This window comes from Petaurus breviceps, unplaced genomic scaffold, assembly GCF_028583685.1.
Source record: "Petaurus breviceps papuanus isolate PSGF00001 unplaced genomic scaffold, PetGlider_PUasm1.0 90779, whole genome shotgun sequence".
Classification (NCBI taxonomy): domain Eukaryota; kingdom Metazoa; phylum Chordata; class Mammalia; order Diprotodontia; family Petauridae; genus Petaurus; species Petaurus breviceps.
Genome location: NW_027187344.1, coordinates 8,262,757 through 8,282,098, shown reverse-complemented (window position 1 = coordinate 8,282,098; position 19,342 = coordinate 8,262,757). Strand labels below are relative to the sequence as shown.

Below are 19,342 nucleotides of genomic sequence, written 5' to 3'. Positions count from 1 at the left end.
GGAAAGGAAAGGAAGGGAAAGGAAAGGAAAGGAAAGGAAAGGAAAGGAAAGGAAAGGAAAGGAAAGGAAAGGAAAGGAAAGGAAAGGAAAGGAAAGGAAAGGAAAGGAAAGGAAAGGGAAAGGAAAGGAGGAAGAGAAGGGAGGGAGGGAGGAAAGAAGGAAAAGAAGGAAGGAAAGGAGCAAGGGAAGGAAGGAAAGAAGGAAGGATTAAATGCTCAGGAGGTAGGTACTATTATTATCCCCAGTTAAAACAAAAAAAACTGAGACAAACTGAGCTTAAATGAGTCTCCCAGCATCACACAGCTATCCACTGTGCCACCTAGCTGCCTTAGGGAAACAACATGTGCACGTACAGTTTATAAAAAATATTAGATCTGCTATGACTTCCCCTCCAGTTTCTCATTTGAGCCCCATGCGACTCTAAGCTGGGGTGTTCTGTGATCCTGCCTGACTAGAAGGGAAAGCAACTATGCAAGCTCCTTGTCCACACAGGATAAAAGGAAAAAGAAGTCCAAACTCTTTGGTTCGTCTGGGATGGCCTCTTAGTTGGTCTGTCTGTCTGTCCCTCCCTAGGCTCCTGCCTTCCAGTTCTCTTGTGCTTACTGATCCTGATCTTCAGGACACAGCCCAGTTTGAATGTCTAGTGAGCAATGATGCTGGAGAGGCCCAGCGGCTCTTCTGGGTCACTGTGTATGGTGAGCGTCCATCCACGAAAATGTGAGAAAGTTGGGGTGACAGGGTGGAAGGTGGAGCAAAAGTTGAACACCCAAGGACAACTATGGGGAAGGAAAGAAAAGCCTCTTCTCCCAATAGCACCCCCAATAATATGATATGATCTATCAAAGGCTCTCTAGGACACAGTCCTATTTCCCAGGCGAGTTAAGGAATGCTCCCAACCTCCTTCTGACTCTGTAATGGGTCTACAGTCCCCAGCTATCCTATCTCTGGGTGCCTCTAAAAGGCTCTCTTCTTCAGTGCCGCCTACTATTGCTGATGACCGGACAGACTTCACTGTCACCAAGATGGCTCCAGTGGTCCTGACCTGCCACACCACTGGGGTGCCAACTCCAGTTATTTCTTGGAGCAAAGGGGGAGCCCAGCTAGGGAAACGAGGGAGTGGCTATCGTGTCTCTCCTACAGGTAAAGTTGGGGACTATCAGTCAACACATTTGAGAGCATATGTTGACTGCCAAGTGTTATGCTTGGGGCTTTGAAAAGGCATGTCAGGGAAATGGAAGACCTAGGCTCTGCTCTAGGGGGCTCATAGCTTAAGTGGGGGAGATGGGACAAGTGCATGCCTGCAAAGCCACTTAGAAATGATTTCCTGGGGGTGGCTAGGCAGCACAGTGACTAGAGCACTGGCCCTGGAGTCAGGAGGACCTGGGTTCGATCTGGCCTCAGACACTTAACACAAAAAACTAGCCATGTGACCTTGGGCAAGTCACTTAACCCCAATTGCCCATCAAAAAGCAAAAAAAAAAAAAAAGAAATGATTGCCTGGAAGGTTGGTGGTATCCTTAAGTAAAATAGGGAAGAGCTGGAGGAGTTGGTTTAGAAAAAAAGGCAAAATGAAAAAAAAAAGACAAAAAACATTAGGCTAAGAGTCAGGAATTGTGGATTCTAGTGCTGGGTGGCTACACACTCACTGTGTAATCTTGGACAAGTTGTTTCCATTCTATATGGCCTCAGTATCTCCATCCCTAAAATAAGAGGGTTATATTAGCTGATCTCCAAGCGTCCTTCCAACTCTGATATTTAGGTAATCTAGAATTCTGGAACAATCTCAACTGAGTGCATCAGTGTTGATTATCAAGAATGAATGGATGGGGCAGCTAGGTGGCACAGTGAGTAAGAGAGCCGGCCCTGGGAGGACCTGGGATCAGTTCCAGCCTCAGATACTTAACACCCACACAAAATAACTGGCCATGTAACCTTGGGCAAGTTACTTAACCCCAATTGCTTTAAAAAAATAAAAGAATGAATGGAGTTGGGTGGGGCCCTGAGAAGGGACGCTGGAGAAAGGAGTTTCTGAACCTGCTATGGGTAGGAACATGTATTATTAGAAAGGGGGATAGGTAGAGGGGTCAGAGAGGAGCACTAAGAAATGGAATCACTGAACGTCAGAGCTGAGCAGGGGTATGTATGTTGGAGCTGGCCCATACTGGCTGGAGAGAACCAATTGTTAAATTTTCCATTTGAACATTTACACCTCAGAAATGGCAAACGTTATGAATTAAGGCTTCATTAATCATTTTGTTGATTTCTAGACTTAAAAAAGCAATGAAGAAAATAATAAAGATTAACCTTAAAAAAAATCATACCTATTTCCCCCTCCCCAGTTATTTACCATTTACCAGCACACCTCTGGCTGAAAGGTGTGTGGGATGAAAAAGTTTGGAGTCTGAGTCTGAGATCAGAAAAGGTCTTTCTTCTTTCTCACGAGAAAGGGCACAGCCCTTGTCGCTCAAACAGCGTCTGTAGGGAGTGCAAGTTGCAGAAGCTCACAGATTTCTTTTATCATAATCCTAACCTGGCCCACTCCCTTGCCTGGTCTCGCCATTGGTTGGTGAGGTGGGCTCACAACCTCTTCGTGAGTAGCTAGCTAATCATCGTGAAGCAATCTCAACTCATTCCATAATTATTACTAATGAGGCTCTAATTTTGTTAGATAACATACATAATACATGATGTTCACTAAGCAAGTGCAGTAACAACTCCAGAGTATTGATTGGCCCCCCTCACCAGTCTAACCTAGATGTGTCCTTAACTGGGCCTGAGTATTCCAAGGCCACTGTCTGCTTTCTAATTGGTCAAATCCACCTGCTGCTGCCAGCTCCTTTTTATTCTACATTATTTCACTTTTAGTATTATCTAGGAGTTCTATGGGAACTGGGAACCCAACTTCTTCCCAAGGCTACTGTCTGGTACTTTTTATCAGTAGTCTTGTTTCACCAATTCTTGTGGTTCTGTAAAAACTTAACCCTTTGCTACCTCTCACCCTAAAATTCCTTTCCCCAAACTAAAAACGCCTCTAATTTAATCTCAATAGTAAATTCAATCAATTGCATTAATATCAATAGCTCTTACATCACTTTGAAATACACAATGACCCCATATGTATGGGGAAATGAAATTGAACTTAGTTTCAAAGTATAAAGAAGAAATAAGAATGTAATAGGATGTTCAGAATGAGGAAACTTCACTGCAAGTCATCTCTCATAAACGGTACTTAGTGACCTTCTAATTATAGATGTCATAGATCCCTCTGACAGTCTGGGGAAGCCTGTGGACCCCTTCTCAGAATAATGCTTTAAAATGCATAAAATAAGTAGATGGGATTGCAAAGGAAACACACTTTATTGAAATAGTTATATATAAGTATATTTTAAGCAATTGGGGTTAAGTAACTTGCTCAAGTTTACACAGCCAGTTATTTCTGGGTGTGGTGCTAAGTATCAGAGCCTGGATTCAATCCCAGGTCATCCCAACTCTGGGGCCAGTGCTCTTACTCACTGAGCCACCTGGCTGCCCCTTGAAATAGTTATCAAAATATTTTTAAAAACCAAATTCATGGATCCCATGAAATGCATCTATGGCTCTTTTTAAAAAATTTTATTTTATTTTTTCTATCTATGGATCTTTATGTGGTCCATGGAACCAGGTTAAAAACTTCTACTCTAGACCAACCCTCTAATTTTACAGATGAGGAAACTGAGACCCAGGAAAAGTAAATAACTTATCTGAAGGTCCTAGAAAACTGATAGAGTTGATAATAATAATAAATCAGAAGGCAAGGAGTCTATAGCACTTCAATAATAGTAATAATAATGGTTAGCATTTACATAATGCTTTAAAGTTTGCAAAGCACTTACAAATATGAACTCATTTGATCCTCATAGCAATCCTGTGAAGTAGGTACTATTGTCATTCCCATTTTACAGATGAGGAAACTGAGGCAGAAAGTGGCTAAATGACTTGCTTAATGTCACAGTTAGTGTCTGAGGCAGGAGTTGAATTCAGTCTTCTTGACTCCAAGTCCAGTATTCCTATTCATTGTGCCACCTAGCTACTAAAACACTCCCTTCTGTGAGGAAAGTATAATCCCCATTACAGAGATGAAAAAACTGAGACTCAGAGAGAAATTTAGTGACTTGCCCATAGTCACACAGCTAGAAAGTATCAGAGGCAGGATTTGAACCCAGGTCTCTTGAATCAAATCTAGCACATTTTCCCCTAGGCCTGGGTCTCCTATCTACCATCCCAATGCTTTTTTCCATGTAACTATACCACCTTGGATTTTACAAAGGGGCAGAGGGTTATACGTGTGTGGGACCCTTAGGGAGAAAGGCTTAGCTGGACCAGAGAACCCCTGCCAGGGAAAGGAGTGTGCACAGAGAATGGCCAGTGCCAGGATCAGAGGCTCTCCTTGGTCCTCTCCCAGGCCTGTGGTACTTGTTCTCACACCTCCCATCTTTTTCCATGCCTTGTTCCTGTTCCCTGAAGGTGCCCTAGAGATTGGGCAGGCTCTGCCTATCCATACAGGCCGCTATACCTGCACAGCTAGGAATGCTGCTGGGGTGGCCCACAAGCATGTCACCCTCACAGTGCAAGGTAAGGACTGTGGGACTTACCTTTTCACCTCACTGCAGATGGGAAAGGATCCCAAGGCAGAGAAAAGCTGAGATTCCTAGATTCTGATGGGGAGGGCCAGCCAGGCCCACGGTCTAGAGAAGCCTGTTGACTTAGTTCTTTGTCTAGACCACCAACCGTGAATCCTCCTTCTTCTCCACAGTTCTTAGAACTTTTATAAAAGAGCTCAGGTGTTCTCTAGGCCTTCAGAGGGCACGTGTGTCCAGAACAGTGGGTCTCAGGGCACAGCTCCACGGGGCCTCTGCACTCTTCCCTCTTTCACTGCCCTTCTGTTTCAGCCTCCCCAGTGATAAAACCATTGCCTGGTGTGGTACACGTGATGGCTCTAGCTGATGTAGTTCTGCCCTGTGAGGCCACCGGCATTCCCCGGCCAACCATCACCTGGCAGAAGGAAGGGCTCAGCATCCCTACAGGTGGGACATTTGTGTGGCAAACAGGATGGGAAGGGGAGGTGAGAGCAGTCTGATATCAGGGGACTTCCCTCAACTTTCCAGTGGCCAAAAAAATCAGTTACTTTCCTTTCACCCCTCCGCTCTGCCTATATTTCCCCCTGGTCCTGACTCTTTCCTCCCTGTCCTAGATTCTCCATCCCAACTGACCCACCCCCTGTCAATCTCCAATTGTTTCCTATAAGGTCTTGTCATTATCCCACATGGGAGATTACCTTTTCTTGTACTTCTTGAAATAAAAACAGCTCCAACAGCTGCCAAAGCCTAATGTCCACCATTGTCCTACCCAGGTACTGGTGCCCAGATCCTGCCCAATGGGCAGCTACGGATATCCCAAGCTAGTGCAGAAGATGCAGGCAATTATTTGTGCATTGCCAAGAACCCCTCTGGCACGGCTCTGGGGAAAACTAGACTTATGGTACAAGGTAGGAACTAGTAAGAATTCAGACTGGTTCTGTGGTATCAGACTATTTCTAGGGACTTGGGAAGTCTCCGTTACCACCACTACCACCCCTACCACCACCATCACCACCACTACCACCATCATCACCACCACCACCACCACTATCATCATCACCCAAATCCTCAGAATGAAGGTGTGGGGATTCCTCTACTCGAATCGGGGGGGGGGGGCAAGGAAAAGACAGTTGCTTAAAACTGGACCAGAAGAGAAAGGCACTAATCCTGGACATGTTCACATCTCTTTTTTCCTCAATATAAATTTTGTATTGTTATCTTTTGTTTTTACACTACATACATTTCCCACTATATGCATTCCCCTGTTACCTACCAAGAGATCATCCTTTATACCAAGAGTTCTTAACCTGGGTGGGAGAAAATATCTTTATTTCAGTATCTTTGGTTTTCTTTGCAATTCCATGTATTCTATTTTAGGCATTTAAAAACATTACTCTGAGATGGGATCCATGGATTTCACCAGACTGTCTGATGAGTCCATGACATGAAAAAAGGTTAAGAATCCTTGCCTTATAGCAAGGAAGAAAAAAAGAAGAAGAAAACTTCAGCAAAACTAACCAAGATTTTGAAAAAGTCAGATGTTATAAACAGTGTCACACCATGGTCCCCCACTTCTGAAAAGAAACAGGGGGAGGGATTTTCTTGGATCTCTTCTTTGGGGCCAAACTCGGTCCTTATAATTTTGCATATATTCTCCTTTATAAGGACTGTAGGAGTGAAGAAGAAGCTAGGAGCAGCCTCTGTCTGGTGGTAGCCAGTGTTTGACCATTCATGATGAACTTTCAATTCCCTTATCCACCAATTTCTCCTAGGCAAGTCTCCCCATGCACACATCCCTTGCTGGCTGGTGTGTGCTCAGAAACCACCGAACATGTTATCTCAGCTATCCAGCAAATCCACCAGCGCTGCCCATCTCTCCCCCACACCTCCCCCTACATTTCCTGCTTCTGATTGGCTGCCTTTTAAATCTTAGAACAGAATTGAAAGTTCCCTGGAGAATTGGGTAACCAAGCTTGTTAAATCAGTAACTTTTAATTTTTCACCTGCTGCTATCTCCTTACCTAAAGGGACACCATTGTTACACTCATTGTTCAGAGGCTTTTTCTAGAGGTTGCGGGGGGAATGTGGCAATAGAGTAAATGGAGATATTAACACAGACCGGGTACTTAAATGAAATGTAATTAGGGAGGTAAATCTGCCCTTTGGAAGGATTATATGCCATTGGGAGTTAATCCAGGTCAGTGTTTCTGGATGTTAAAGTGGATGAATGTGTGTCTGAGGGAAGCTTTTGTGATGTTTGTCTTGGCAAGAAAGCTAGGTTCAGAGTTGGAAAGCTGGGTTTGGATCCTGGTGGTTCTGCCACCTGGCACATCAGTCTTCTCTCCTCTCTTGATGGTCTCCATGGCACTTTCCAGCTCTAAGACTCCATGGCCTCATGCCATCTCTTACGTCTACAGACTGACCAGGGGAGGTCGATAGTGTCATAGGATACAGACTTCACAAGGGCTGAAGATCTTGTTTAATCCAATTTCTCATTTTGCAGATGAGAAAATTGAGTCTCAGAGAAGTTAACTAACTTAACCAGGGTCACACAGTGCTTAGCACAATGTGGTATAATAAATAGTTAATAATAGATTATTGTATATAATATTGTAACACATTATATTATATACAATAACATATAATAACAAAAGATTAATAAATCTTTGGAAACTCTAAATGACAGTTGATACAGGTAATAAATAGCAGAGCCAGGATTGGAAGCCAAATGTTTCTTCCTCCTAGTCCATGCTCCTTCTACCTCCTCCTACCATACCACCTTGGCTGTCTATGAGCAAAGCCCAGCAGACTGGTTTAGAGTTCATGGACAGGGGGTGTGCTAGAGTCATCAGGGTAGATTGGAAGAATATGAGGAAAGAAATTATGACTGAACCCCACCAATCTCTCCGTCCTCCTTTTGTCCTTTGCCAGTCCCTCCTGTGATCAAGGGTGGACACTCTGACCTGTCAGCAGCTGAGGGTTCCCAGGCCCTTCTGCCCTGCGTGGCTCAGGGCATCCCTGAGCCCCAAATCACGTGGAAGAAAGATGGGTTTATTTTGTCCAGTATGGAGGGGAAATATGCTGTCCAACCGTCTGGGGAGCTGCTAGTGAAGAATTCAGAGGTGAGTGGGTCAGAGCTTCATGAGTCCCCAAACAGGGAAGACTAGGAAATGGATCCTCTAGATCCCAGCCAGGAAAATTTGTGTCTGCTTTTTCCTATGGAGACGAATAGGGAGTGGCAGAGGCCTAACAAGCCCCTGGATTCTTCCTAGGGTTTTTCCTCTGCTACTTTCCACTGGCATTCTCTCTTGTTCTGACCATGATTTCTTTCCTTGCTGGTCTATTGTGGAATGAAATCCAGTCCCCTGTTGCTTTTCCTCTCCTGTTTCTAAAGCCACGTCCTTAAAGTTTCCTAATTGTCTTTTGTACTGCTCATCACAAACAGGAAAGAGACTGACTAAAGATAATAAACAAGCAAGAAGCCCACCAAATTACAGGACGCTTTCATAGCCATACAACCTTAAGTTAGCACTGACATTTCTTGCAATGTCATTCGAGATGTTCCTATCTCTGAGTTAGGAGACAGCAGGACAATGAGCAGATGACGGAATCGGGCTCCAAATGGCTGTCAATGAGTTAGAACAACAATAGGCCAAATCTAATTAGATCAAATTTAATAGAGAGAAATGCCAAGTCATAGACTTGGGTACAAAAAAATTGTGCAAATTCAGGGTAGAGGAGATGTAGCCAGGCAGCAATTCCTATTAAAAAATAAAATGAAAGGGGACGGCCAGGTGGCGCAGTGAGTAAGGGCGCCAGCCCCAGAGTCGGGAGACCCAGGATCGGTTCCGGCCTCAGATACTCGGCACCCACACAAAATAACTGGCCATGTAACTTTGAGCAACTTACTTAACCCTGATTGCTTTAAAAAAAATAAAATGAAAGACCTGGTAGTTTAAATACATCACAAACTCAATTCAAGTCAATGGTCCAAAGTGGCTGCCAAAAATTCTGATGCAGTCTCTGACTGCTTAGTGTCAAGAATGAGAGGGGATAGTGCTAGTGTATTCTGCCCCAATCAAAATACATCGAGTGTTTTATGTCCAGTTGTGGGCATTGCCATGTAGAAAGGATGTCAACAGACTAAAACAGATGATTTGAAAGGCATCAAAAGTAATTTTAAGAAGGAGAGGGTGCTAACAACTGGGAGATAGCCAGCTTGATAGATGAGAAATATTAAAATACTGAGATGAATGAAGGCACTGGAGAAAAGGACTTAGGTGGAATATTAAAGCTATCTTTGAATATTTGAAGGAAGGACTATAAAGTAAAAAAGAGTTTTGGTGTGTTCTTGGTTCTGAGAAGCAGGCTGTGCTAGGAGTAAAAGCAATGATTAGCAGAGGTGTAGATTTTAGTTTGATAAATGGGAAAATGGGGGCAGTTAGGTGGTGTAGTGAATAGAGCACCAGCCCTGGAGTCAGGAGGACCTGAGTTAAAATCTGGCCTCAGACACTTAACACTTAACTAGCCATATGACCTTGGGCAAGTCACTTAACCCCAATTACCCTGCCCTCCCCCCTCCGAAAAGCAAAAAAAAATTTAAAACTAAAAAATGGGGAAATGTTTTAACAATTTGAGGTGTCCAAAAGTGGAATGGGATGTCTAGGAAAGTGAGGACTTCCCCACCACTCTTAATCTTCCAGCAGAGGCTGACTGACCCTTGATCAAGGATACTAGAGGAGGGATTCCTGCCAGATAGGGATTGGGCTATGTGGCCTCTAATATCCCTGCAGACTCTGAAATTCTGTGAGTGTAAGACCCAAGTTCCAAGTCCTCATTCCACCACTTACTGGTTGTGTGACTTTAGGCAAATCAGAGTCCTAGTTTCTTCCTCTTTAAAAGAAGAATTTATACCATACCACTTACTCATAGCATATGAGTTAGGACTTATTTGCAAGAGCCAGGGAGTGGTCATAGTTTTAAAGGACCAGGGCTCATAGGATCCCATCACACTTAGTTTTCTTTTCATTTCCTTTTTTTGAACAGACTTAGTTTCTAGCATATTAGATGGGTTTCTGGTCTTAGGAAACCAAGAGAAAACGTGCCAAGTGTTTCTCCCTTCCCTGATAAAATATAAACTACTTGAGATTAGGGATGGGCTAGAAGGGGCAAAGGCAGTGCCTGGGCTGCCAGTTATTGGAACCCTCTTCTTCTTGAAATTACTTTGAGGGGCAGCTAGGTGGAGCAGTGAGGAGGACCTGAGTTCAAAACCAGCCTCAGACACTTGACACAACTAGCTGTGTGACCTTGGGCAAGTCACTTAACCCCAGTTGCGTTGCCTTCCCTCCTCCAAAAAAAAGAAAAAAAGAAAAGAAATTATTTCAAGCTTTTTCATGGCCTGAAACCAATTGATATTTTCCTTGGAGGCTTTGGATGTAGGAGTTTTGACTTTGTTGTCTTCTTCCAAGTGTGTGTTTTGATCTTGTCGCCATGGTAACTTTCTATAGTCAGAATTTTTTCTGTCGTTTGCTCATTTTTCCAGTCTATTTCTTGATTTTTAACTCTGCTTAAGTGGGGCTCTGCTTCTAGGGTGGAGGGTGCACTGTGCCAAGCTTCAGGGGTTTTGTGCAACTGTTTCTAGAGATACTTCTAGGGACCTGTGAGTCTTCAGTTTTTCCAAGGTGGTGTGATCTAAGGAGAGGTATGCTTACTGCTCCCCTGGTCTGTGAATGACCACAAGCATTCTTTTCTGCCCTGGAATTGTGATGAGGGTCCCTGCTCCACTGTGGCAGCAAGCTCTGGTATGCTAGTGCTCTTCTGAGCCCTGGGTCTGCCACCCAGGACTGTGCATGAGCCAAGCAACAGAGTCCTGTCCCCGGTGCTAGCAAAGAGACCCCTGTAGTCTCCTTCTGACCAGTTGTTTGACCCCCTTTCTGCCTCTGGGCTGAGGACTCCAGAAGCAGCTGGCTACTGCTTCTGATTCAGTGGCTCCCAAGGTCCACTGCTGGTTTGCTGGGGCCTAGTCTACACAGGTATGACCGGCACTGGATTGTGTTCCACTCTCACCCTGGTGCAACAGACCTTTCCTGATGACCTTCTAAGTTGTCTTGGGCTGGAAAATTATTCCACCCCATCCTTTTGTGGGTTCAACTGCTCCAGAATTTGTTTGGGGGCATTATTTAAAGTTGTTCCAAGGGGTTTTAGAGAGAGCTCAGATGAGTACCTGCCTTTTCTCCACCATCTTGGCTCTGCTCTCCCTTAAAATTACTTTAGGATTATTTTGTATTTAATTAGATCAATTGGTCTGTTAACAAACATTTATGGCTTATAATGTACTAAACTCTAGGAATAAAAAGACCAAGAAAGAGAGAAAGAAACAATTCCTGCCCTCAAGGAGCTTATATTCTACTGGGGGCAGACAATACCTATATCTAGAGTTAGATACAAATAAATACGAGGTAGTCAAGGAAGGAGGTCACTAGCAGTTGGGAGATAACACTGGTGTTCTGTGCTGTTGCTTCCCAGTGGATTGTAAGCTCTTGGAGGGCAGGGACTATTTCTTTTTTGTCTCTGTAGCACCATGCCTGGCACATAGTAGGTGTTTAATAAATGTTTATTGAGCTGAATTGAATTCTGAAGCCCTTTAGAGTACAATGATTCATCTTGTCATCCTAGGTCATTCCCTGCTTGGGGGATTCCCCACCATTCCAGAACTGACTGCTCTCTTCCCCCTCTCCTGTAGCGGCGGGATGCAGGGACATACACATGTACTGCAGAGAATGCTGCGGGAAGTACCAGCCGCCGAGTGCATCTCTCCATCCTGTCCCTGCCCACCTTTACCACACTGCCTGGGGATCTGAGCCTCAACCAAGGGGAGAAGCTGTGGTTACGTTGTACAGCCCGTGGAAGTCCTGCTCCCCACATCAGCTGGATGGTCAACAACAGGCTGGTTACAGGTCTGGGCCTACCTGGGTTAGGGGGTTAGGTGGGCTCGGGGGAACTGAGTAGGGAGGACCAATGAATGTCAGATGAGGGGGCCATCTCACTAAGGCAGAGAAGATAGGGAAGGGAAAAATAACTAAGTAACATGACTGAGAGCTCCAGACTTAACAAGGTGAGGATACTGAAAAGGAAATGGAGATGGGGCTACTGGCTTCCTCTTGCCATCTCTCCCTGCACAGAGGGTGTGTCAGAACAGGATGGGGGCAGCACTCTTCAGCGGGCGGCCGTCACCAGGGAGGACAGCGGCACCTATACCTGCTGGGCAGAAAACATCGTGGGCAAAGTCCAGGCCGTCAGTTTTGTCCATGTGAAAGGTAGTACCCAACGATCTGGCCTCCCCTTCATACCCTCTGCAGGACCAATTGACTGATGGACTTCTGGTGGAGGACAGAGAGGTCCAAGTAGCCTTAAGATAAGTCAGTACAATTTATGGTACGCCATAGCTATCTCCCAAGCTACCCTTGTCCTGATAGCTCCATAACAAGTGTGATACCACATGGTATCAACATTTTGGTTTTTACAGAGGCACTAAAATGTGACTTAGTTGTAGCAAATGAGTTAGGATGTATTTGCAAGGGGCAGAGTAGTAATGATGGTTCTAAAGGACCAGGACTAGGGATCCCATCAGACGTTGCTTTCTTTTTCTTTATTTTTATTTTTTTGCTTTTTGGAGGGCAATTGGGGTTAAGTGACTTGCCCAAGGTCACACGGCTAGTAAGTGTTAAGTGTCTGATGCCGAATTTGAACTCAGGTCCTCGTGACTCCAGGGCCGGTTCTCTATTCACTTCACCACCTAGCCGCCCCCAGACGTTGCTTTCAATATAATAGATGGATCTTTGGCCAGCAGCCTCCTCAGGTCTCAGGAAACCATGAGGAAACATGTCAAGTGTTTCTGTCTTCCTCAATAAAATGTAAAAAGCTTGATAATAAGGTTTTTCTTCCATTTCCATTTGTATACCCGGCTCTTAGCACAATGATTGGCACATTGTAGGTACTTAATACATTCTTGTCAACTGACTGATTGAGGTGCTTTGAGATTCTTCAGGGATAAGGGCATGTACATCTCCCACTGAAAACCTTTTGGTGATGTGGAGTGGGTGTAGGGAGCTTTGGGGGAGGGATATTCCAACTCTGGAATACTATTTGTTGCTCCCATCCTTGCTGATAGGTTTCAGTTAGAGATCCCTTGATGTAGGAAGAGGGGGACGCTGATATGATACCTTTTCCCTAGCCAAATTCCCTTCAATACCCTCCTCTGATCATCATCCCTCTACAGAGGCACCCGCCCTACAAGGTGAGGCCTCCTCCCATCTGGTAGAACTTTTGGGTGACAGTGCCCGACTGGACTGTGCCGCCCGTGGTGACCCAGCACCTGTCATTCGCTGGATCAAAGATGGCCTACCAGTGCTCAGCAGCCACCATCGGCACCAGCTGCACAATGGTTCCTTAGCCATCCACAGGACGGTGGTAAGGCCCAGCCACTGGGTTCAGGGTAGGCAAAGATGGACTTAGGGACATTCCTTAAGCTCTCCTTATTAAGTCTGGGGTGGTGAGGGGATGGTCCAGGGTAGTATGCCAGACATATTCCTTTGATACGAAAGGGTTTCCTGATACAGTGCTGGCATAAAAGCATCAGAAGAAAACCCTGGGAGCCCTCCCAAAAGTCTTTCCACTACATTGTGGTATAATGGAAAAAAGGACTACATTGGAGTTAGAGGCCTTGGGTTCAAATTTTGCTCTACCATTTCATGGAAGTAGGATTCTGAATGTATAAATTATCTAAATATAAAAAGTCATACGATAAAAAAATTGTTGTCATTGTTAAATTGAGAAAAATGGAAGGTTAGATAATTACAGATAGGGAAAGAATTCCTAACTAGACATGAGATAGAAGAAAAGCACAAAAGACAAAATTTAAAAACTTGCTTAGTATAAACAAATCACTTTACTCTCTCCCTTGGTTTCAGTTTCTTTTTCTGTAAAATGAAGAGATTGGATTAGAAAATCTCTAAAGTCCTTCCCCGCTCTACATTCTATGAACCAGGAGTCTTTCTCTTACTGGGGGCACTAAAGGTCATTTTGGAGAAAGCTACAATTCTGTTATATTACCTCACCCTCAATGCTTGCAGGGGATAGCTCTAGACACTTTTAACTTTATCATACTTTGACCTTATCAATCAGAGATTTTTAAAAAACTCCTTTGGATCATAGGACTTAAAACTGGAGGGAATATTAGATATCCTCAAATACAATTCCCCTCCCCCATTTTTATATATAAAGAAACTGAGGCCAGCAAGGTTAAATGATTTGCCTAAATTTATATAGGTAGTAGCAGAGCTGGGATTTGAACCCAGGTCTTTTGACTCAGAATCTCAGCACTTTTCATACAACCCAGAATCTCCTCATATTTTCAGTCTGTGTCCTCTCTTGAGGGAATGAGAACTTAGATTCTCTCTGGGCAGAGTAGGAGTTTTCCAGTGTTTAGAACAATGTTTAGCACATAGTAGGTGCTTAATAAATGGCTGTTGACTGAGTTCATTTGTCTTAAGTGGATCTCTTTTGAATTCCCAGTAAGTCCTCCTCTAGCTCCAACATCTGAGATTTGGGGATAGGGATCAGGACTGGACCTGTGATTTAAATAATACAGGGTAATCTCAGATTAGGAAAACTCCCTGTCTCAATTCAGTGCAGTACCTTCTCTGCAATTTAAGGGTCTTCAAGAGTTGCCTAGGGCACTGAGAGGTTGCACTTGCCCAGGGTCACACAACCAGTAGAGGTCAGAAGTGGGGCCAGAACCCAGGTTCCCTGACGCTATGCATGACATCCCTGAGATGCCCCCCTTATTTGGGGCTTGAGTCTCTATCTAACCTTTCTAGTCCTTTTATGATTTTATAGCCTTAGTCCATAATGCCTCCATTCAGATTGTGCCTGGCACAGATTGGTCTTGGGACTCCAGTTCTCCTTACTAAGTGCTTCCCCCTCTCTCCCTTCTCCCTTTTCAGATGGAAGATGCTGGGCGTTACCGTTGCCTGGCAGAGAATGAAGTGGGTGTGGTGGAGAAAGTGGTGACCCTCATCCTTCGGAGTGAGTCTGGTCCTTCCCTGCCTTTCTGACCCCTGGTCTGCCTCCCCCACCAGCAGGCTGACATGGACAGTGCTGGGTCTATGGGGAAGAGGTTGGCCAAATACATTTGGTACATACCCAGTGACAGGCTGAGAACCCAAGGTAGAGAGAGGTCTTGAACATACATGCCAGGATTCATTGAAATTTCTTGATTGAAATAGTTTAACATTTCCTTGAGTCCCAGGGGAGGTGGGAGCAAATGTTTGAGGTTCTGGGAACATTTATTAGTGAAATATCTAGAACTGGGAACAAGAGGTTCCTAGGATCATAGATTTAGAGTTGGAATGGGATTCTGACTCCAATGAGTCCAACCCTCTCATTTTTCAGATAAAAAGCAGAGAAGTTAAGTGACTTACCCAGGGTCACACAGCTAGTAAGTGTCTGAGACAGAATTCAAACCCAGGTCTGAGGTAATGGAATGTTAGAGCTGAAAGGACTCTTAGAGAATCTCTGCTCCAATTCATTCCCATTTTATAGATAAGGAAACCCAAGAGAGGAGAAGTGACTTGCTTAAGTTCACACAGCCAGTTTCCTTGAAAGACACTTCACACCAGGCCCCAAGCTGAGGACCTGTTTGATTGTTTCCCCTAATTGGAATCAAGAGTTGAGGTCATGGTGAGGAGTAGGGGTCACAGTTCAAAGACTCCCAGTCCTTCCCTGCCCTCTACACACATACTTTGTACTTATATGTGAATGTATTATTATCCCTGACACAGAAGGTAAGTTCCTTGAGGGCAGGCACTGCTTCATTTTTGTCTTTGCATCCCCAGTGCCTGGCACAATCTTTTGTCACATAGTAGGTGCTTAACGAATGTTTGCTAATCCTCAGGTGCCCCCATGTTTGTAGTGGAGCCCCAGGATGTGGTGGTGAGAGCTGGTGGGACTGTGGTTCTGCTGTGCCAGGCGGCAGGAGAGCCAACCCCCACAGTGGAGTGGACCCAAGCTGGACGTCCCATCCGGGTCAGCCAACGACTCCGCACCCTACCCAATGGCAGCCTGCAGCTCCAGGGCGTGGAGATGGAGGATATGGGGGAATACGAGTGTGTTGCTCATAACCTCCTGGGTACTGCCACTACCCAGGCATTTGTGGCTGTGAAAGGTACCAGATTCCCTTAGAGCTCTCATGGGGGGCAGGATCTCAACCTCCCATGTCTTGCTTCACTAGAGGAGCTTTCCCCCCTCAAATACACTTGTGCATTTCTTGTCTTTCTTCTAGACTTAGTCAAGGATTCTTATAAATTTCCTGCCAAGGCAACAAGTTCAGTAGTTAGAACTTATAATGTTAGGTCATAGGATCATTGACTTTGGGATGGAAGGCATGTTAATGTCACTGAGTTTACAACCCCATCGTTTAACAGAAGAGGAAAGCGAGATTCAGAATTTAGGTGACTTGCTCAGGCTCACACACCTAGTCAGTGTCAGAGTTGAGATTCAAACCCGGGTCTTCCTGACTCTACGCCTAGCTCTCCATCCACCATGGCACATTGCCCCTCTTAAAGCTGAAAGGGACCATAGTGCTCATGTAGTCTGGCCTCTGATTTCACAGCCATGTCTGCTTCCTATTCTCGTTCACCTCCATTTTCTAGAGCCTCGTACCATGGCTGATATTATCCTCTTTGGGTGACATCTTCCCTCTCCTCCTGACAGCTTTGTCCAAAGAACCCTGCCCTTTGTCTATACCAGGGGTGGGGAACCTGTGGCCTTGAGGCCACATGTGACCCTCTAGGCCCTCAAGTGCAGCCCTTTGACTGAACCCAAACTTCACAGAACAAGTCCTTAATAAAAGGATTTTTTCTGTAAAAGCTGGACTCGGCCAAAAGGCCACACCCAAGGACCTAGAAGGCCACAGGTTCCCCAACCCTGGTCTATACCATCTTCTTTGGCCCTTTTCCCTACCAGGGAGTGGCCTATTCCTGTCCTCTGACATGACTTTGGTTGTGGAGTGGCTAAATGTTTGCTCAGCACTTACCTCAGCTGGCACTGAAAACCAAGATACTTGGTTGCTTAATACGTGAATATGTATGAATGAGTAATGAGTAGAAATAAACTTGGTGCCTCTTCAATAGTGCCCAGCCCCATCCTGAAGGCTCACCTTGACTTGTGCTAGTTTCTTAGTTCCTGTTCCCTTCTAATGAAGATCATTGAATACACATTTCCCTTAACTATCTTCCTTCCTTGCCCTTTCACTTCCCAGTAAAGGATGTTGTCGGGGGACTTTCCAGGATGGGAATAAATCTCATAAAAGTTCAACTTTAGCCTCTCTGAGATGCTATCATTTCCAGCCTTTGATTTGAAATTGTGGAGAAGGGGGGTGGTTTAATATTCTGTGTTTTGTTTTGAGTGCATCATAGGCAATTGGTTGCTAATTTCCCCTGAGATCCGGTAAGTGGAGAGGCAGGACAGCTCCTGCATCTTGTCCTCTGGCACGCCATATGCCCAGTTTTAGACAGCTGGTCCACTTGCCAGAGGAAGTACTCCCTTGTGTCCATGATGTACATTTGATTAACTCAGAGGAAAGAAGCCTGTGCTTCCAGACAGTCTGGCAGGTGCTCTGACAATTCAATCAGACCAAGCAACAGGCATGCCCATGGCCTGTTGCTAGACAGGGATGGAGAGTAGAGAAAGCTTGGCCATGTGGGCATTGGGCTTCATGGTTGATAGAACTACTTCTCCTGTCTACAAAGCAATGGCATTTTATTTACTTCTTCCGAGGCATTGCATTAGAATTGGAAGGAGCTATATCTTACAGCAGAAGGCTCAGGCAGGGAAGTTCCTTGCCCATGTTATCACCCAGCTGGCTGGTGGCAAAGTTGTGACTTAGTTCTCCAGATTCCCCTTAGCTGGACTTCACTCCCTTACTCCATACCGAGTCCCATCTTTCCTTTGTTCATAGGAGAGCCCCTGGGGAGCCGGGGCAGCATGGTCGGTGTGATCAATGGCCAGGAATTTGGTGTGGCCTCTCTCAACACCAGTGTGCTGCAGGAAGCCGAGGACGGAGCCACTACAATCCAGAGCAGCATCAACAACATCCCCCCAGATGTGGGTAAGTTGAGTCTTTCCATGACATCAAATACAGACCTGAAGCAAGACTGCCCATAACTCCACCCCCAACATCTGGTACAACCCACCAAGAAATATCCTCTGTGGACCCCTGCTTTAATGAAAACAGTCACCATAATCCAGTAAAGTCAAATTTCAAGTAGAAGTTGCGGAGGGAAAAATGGGAGTTAGAGTCAGAAGCCCTGCATTTGAAAATCTCTCACTCTGCTGTTCATTAGTCATGTTACCTTGGGCAAGTCATGTTGCTTCGAGCCTTGGGCTCCTCTTCTATAAATGGAGTCAATAATAATAATAAACATATAGATGTATGTGTGTATATGTATGTAATATGTGTCTAAAATATAAATATGGGTGTGCACATGATATATATATCACATACACACACTGCTTTATCTCATTTGGTCCTGAGGTAAGGGATGATGATATCCCCATTTTATAGATGAGGTAAAGTAAGTTGCCAGTGGTCAGTCAGTCAATAAACTTTTCTTAAGTGCCTACTGTGCACCAGACACTGTGAAACAAAGAAAGGTAAAATACCAGTCCCTGCCCTCAAGGAGCTCATAGTCTAATCGGGGAAACTACAGGCAAACAAATATGTAAAAACAAACTACATTTACAGGATAAACCAAAGGAGATAATCTCAGAAGGAAGGCACCAGAATTAAGAGGGATTGGGAAAGGCTTCCTGTAGAAGGTGGCTGGGACTTGAAGGAGGCCAGGGAAGGTGGAAGGCAGAGATGAGGAGGGAGAGCATTTCAGGCACAGAGGAGAGCCAGGAGAAACGTCCAGAGCTCAGGAACAGCAAGGAAGCCAGTTGCGCTGGATCCCAGAGTATGTGGTGTATGGGTATAAGAAGACTGAAAAATCAGTGGGGGGTAAGACATGGAAGGCTTTGAATGCCAAACAGAGGGTTTTCTCTTTGGTCCTGGAGGTGACAGGGAGCTGGTGGCACTTGTTGGGTAGGGGCAGACATGGTCAGACTTCTACTTTAGGAATATCCCTTTGAGAGCCAAGTGGGGAGAGACTCGAAGCAGGAACACAAAGCAGAAGGTTATTGCCAATAGCGATCACACAACTAGTAAGTGTCAGAGACAGATTTTAAACTAAGGCCTTCCTGATTGTAAGTCTCTCCACTTTGCCACTCACATCTGACAGGCTCATGAGCAAAGCACTTTATGAACCTTAGATGACTAAATAAGTCTGTGCTCTGATGGCAAGATGTCACACTGAGAAATAACAGTCTTTGGGAAAACAAAACCAAATTAGACTGAGGATCAGCCCAGTGTGCTCGGTACATGAAATCATTTGTGCTCTCCTCAGGCATCTTCCAAACTATTAGTCCCCAATTTGTTCCTCTCATTTGAGGTGGAAATTTGTGGAGGAGTACCAGCCCTTGTAATCCCTGCCTGGGGATTACCAAGAATTTAGGAAGGAACAGTGCCAGTAAGAATAACCATGTTTCTGGGCAGAGACTGAGCAGGGAAAAAATGGAGAATAAAGTTGTATAGACTATTCAATGAGTTTAGTTGAGTTGTTTTTCAG

At 44.9% G+C, this 19,342-nt stretch overlaps 1 protein-coding gene across 1 annotated transcript in view; it reads left to right on the top strand.

Annotated features, from left to right (window-relative positions):
* The window catches only part of HMCN2 (hemicentin 2), a 186,074-nt gene that overhangs the window by 146,294 nt on the left and 20,438 nt on the right, over window positions 1-19,342 (top strand). The window contains 12 exon segments of the mRNA XM_069069359.1: window positions 574-695; window positions 976-1,140; window positions 4,504-4,611; window positions 4,929-5,063; window positions 5,390-5,524; window positions 7,548-7,738; window positions 11,359-11,572; window positions 11,798-11,932; window positions 12,895-13,085; window positions 14,621-14,702; window positions 15,571-15,840; window positions 17,635-17,784. Of these exon segments, the coding sequence (XP_068925460.1) occupies window positions 574-695; window positions 976-1,140; window positions 4,504-4,611; window positions 4,929-5,063; window positions 5,390-5,524; window positions 7,548-7,738; window positions 11,359-11,572; window positions 11,798-11,932; window positions 12,895-13,085; window positions 14,621-14,702; window positions 15,571-15,840; window positions 17,635-17,784 (1,898 nt within the window).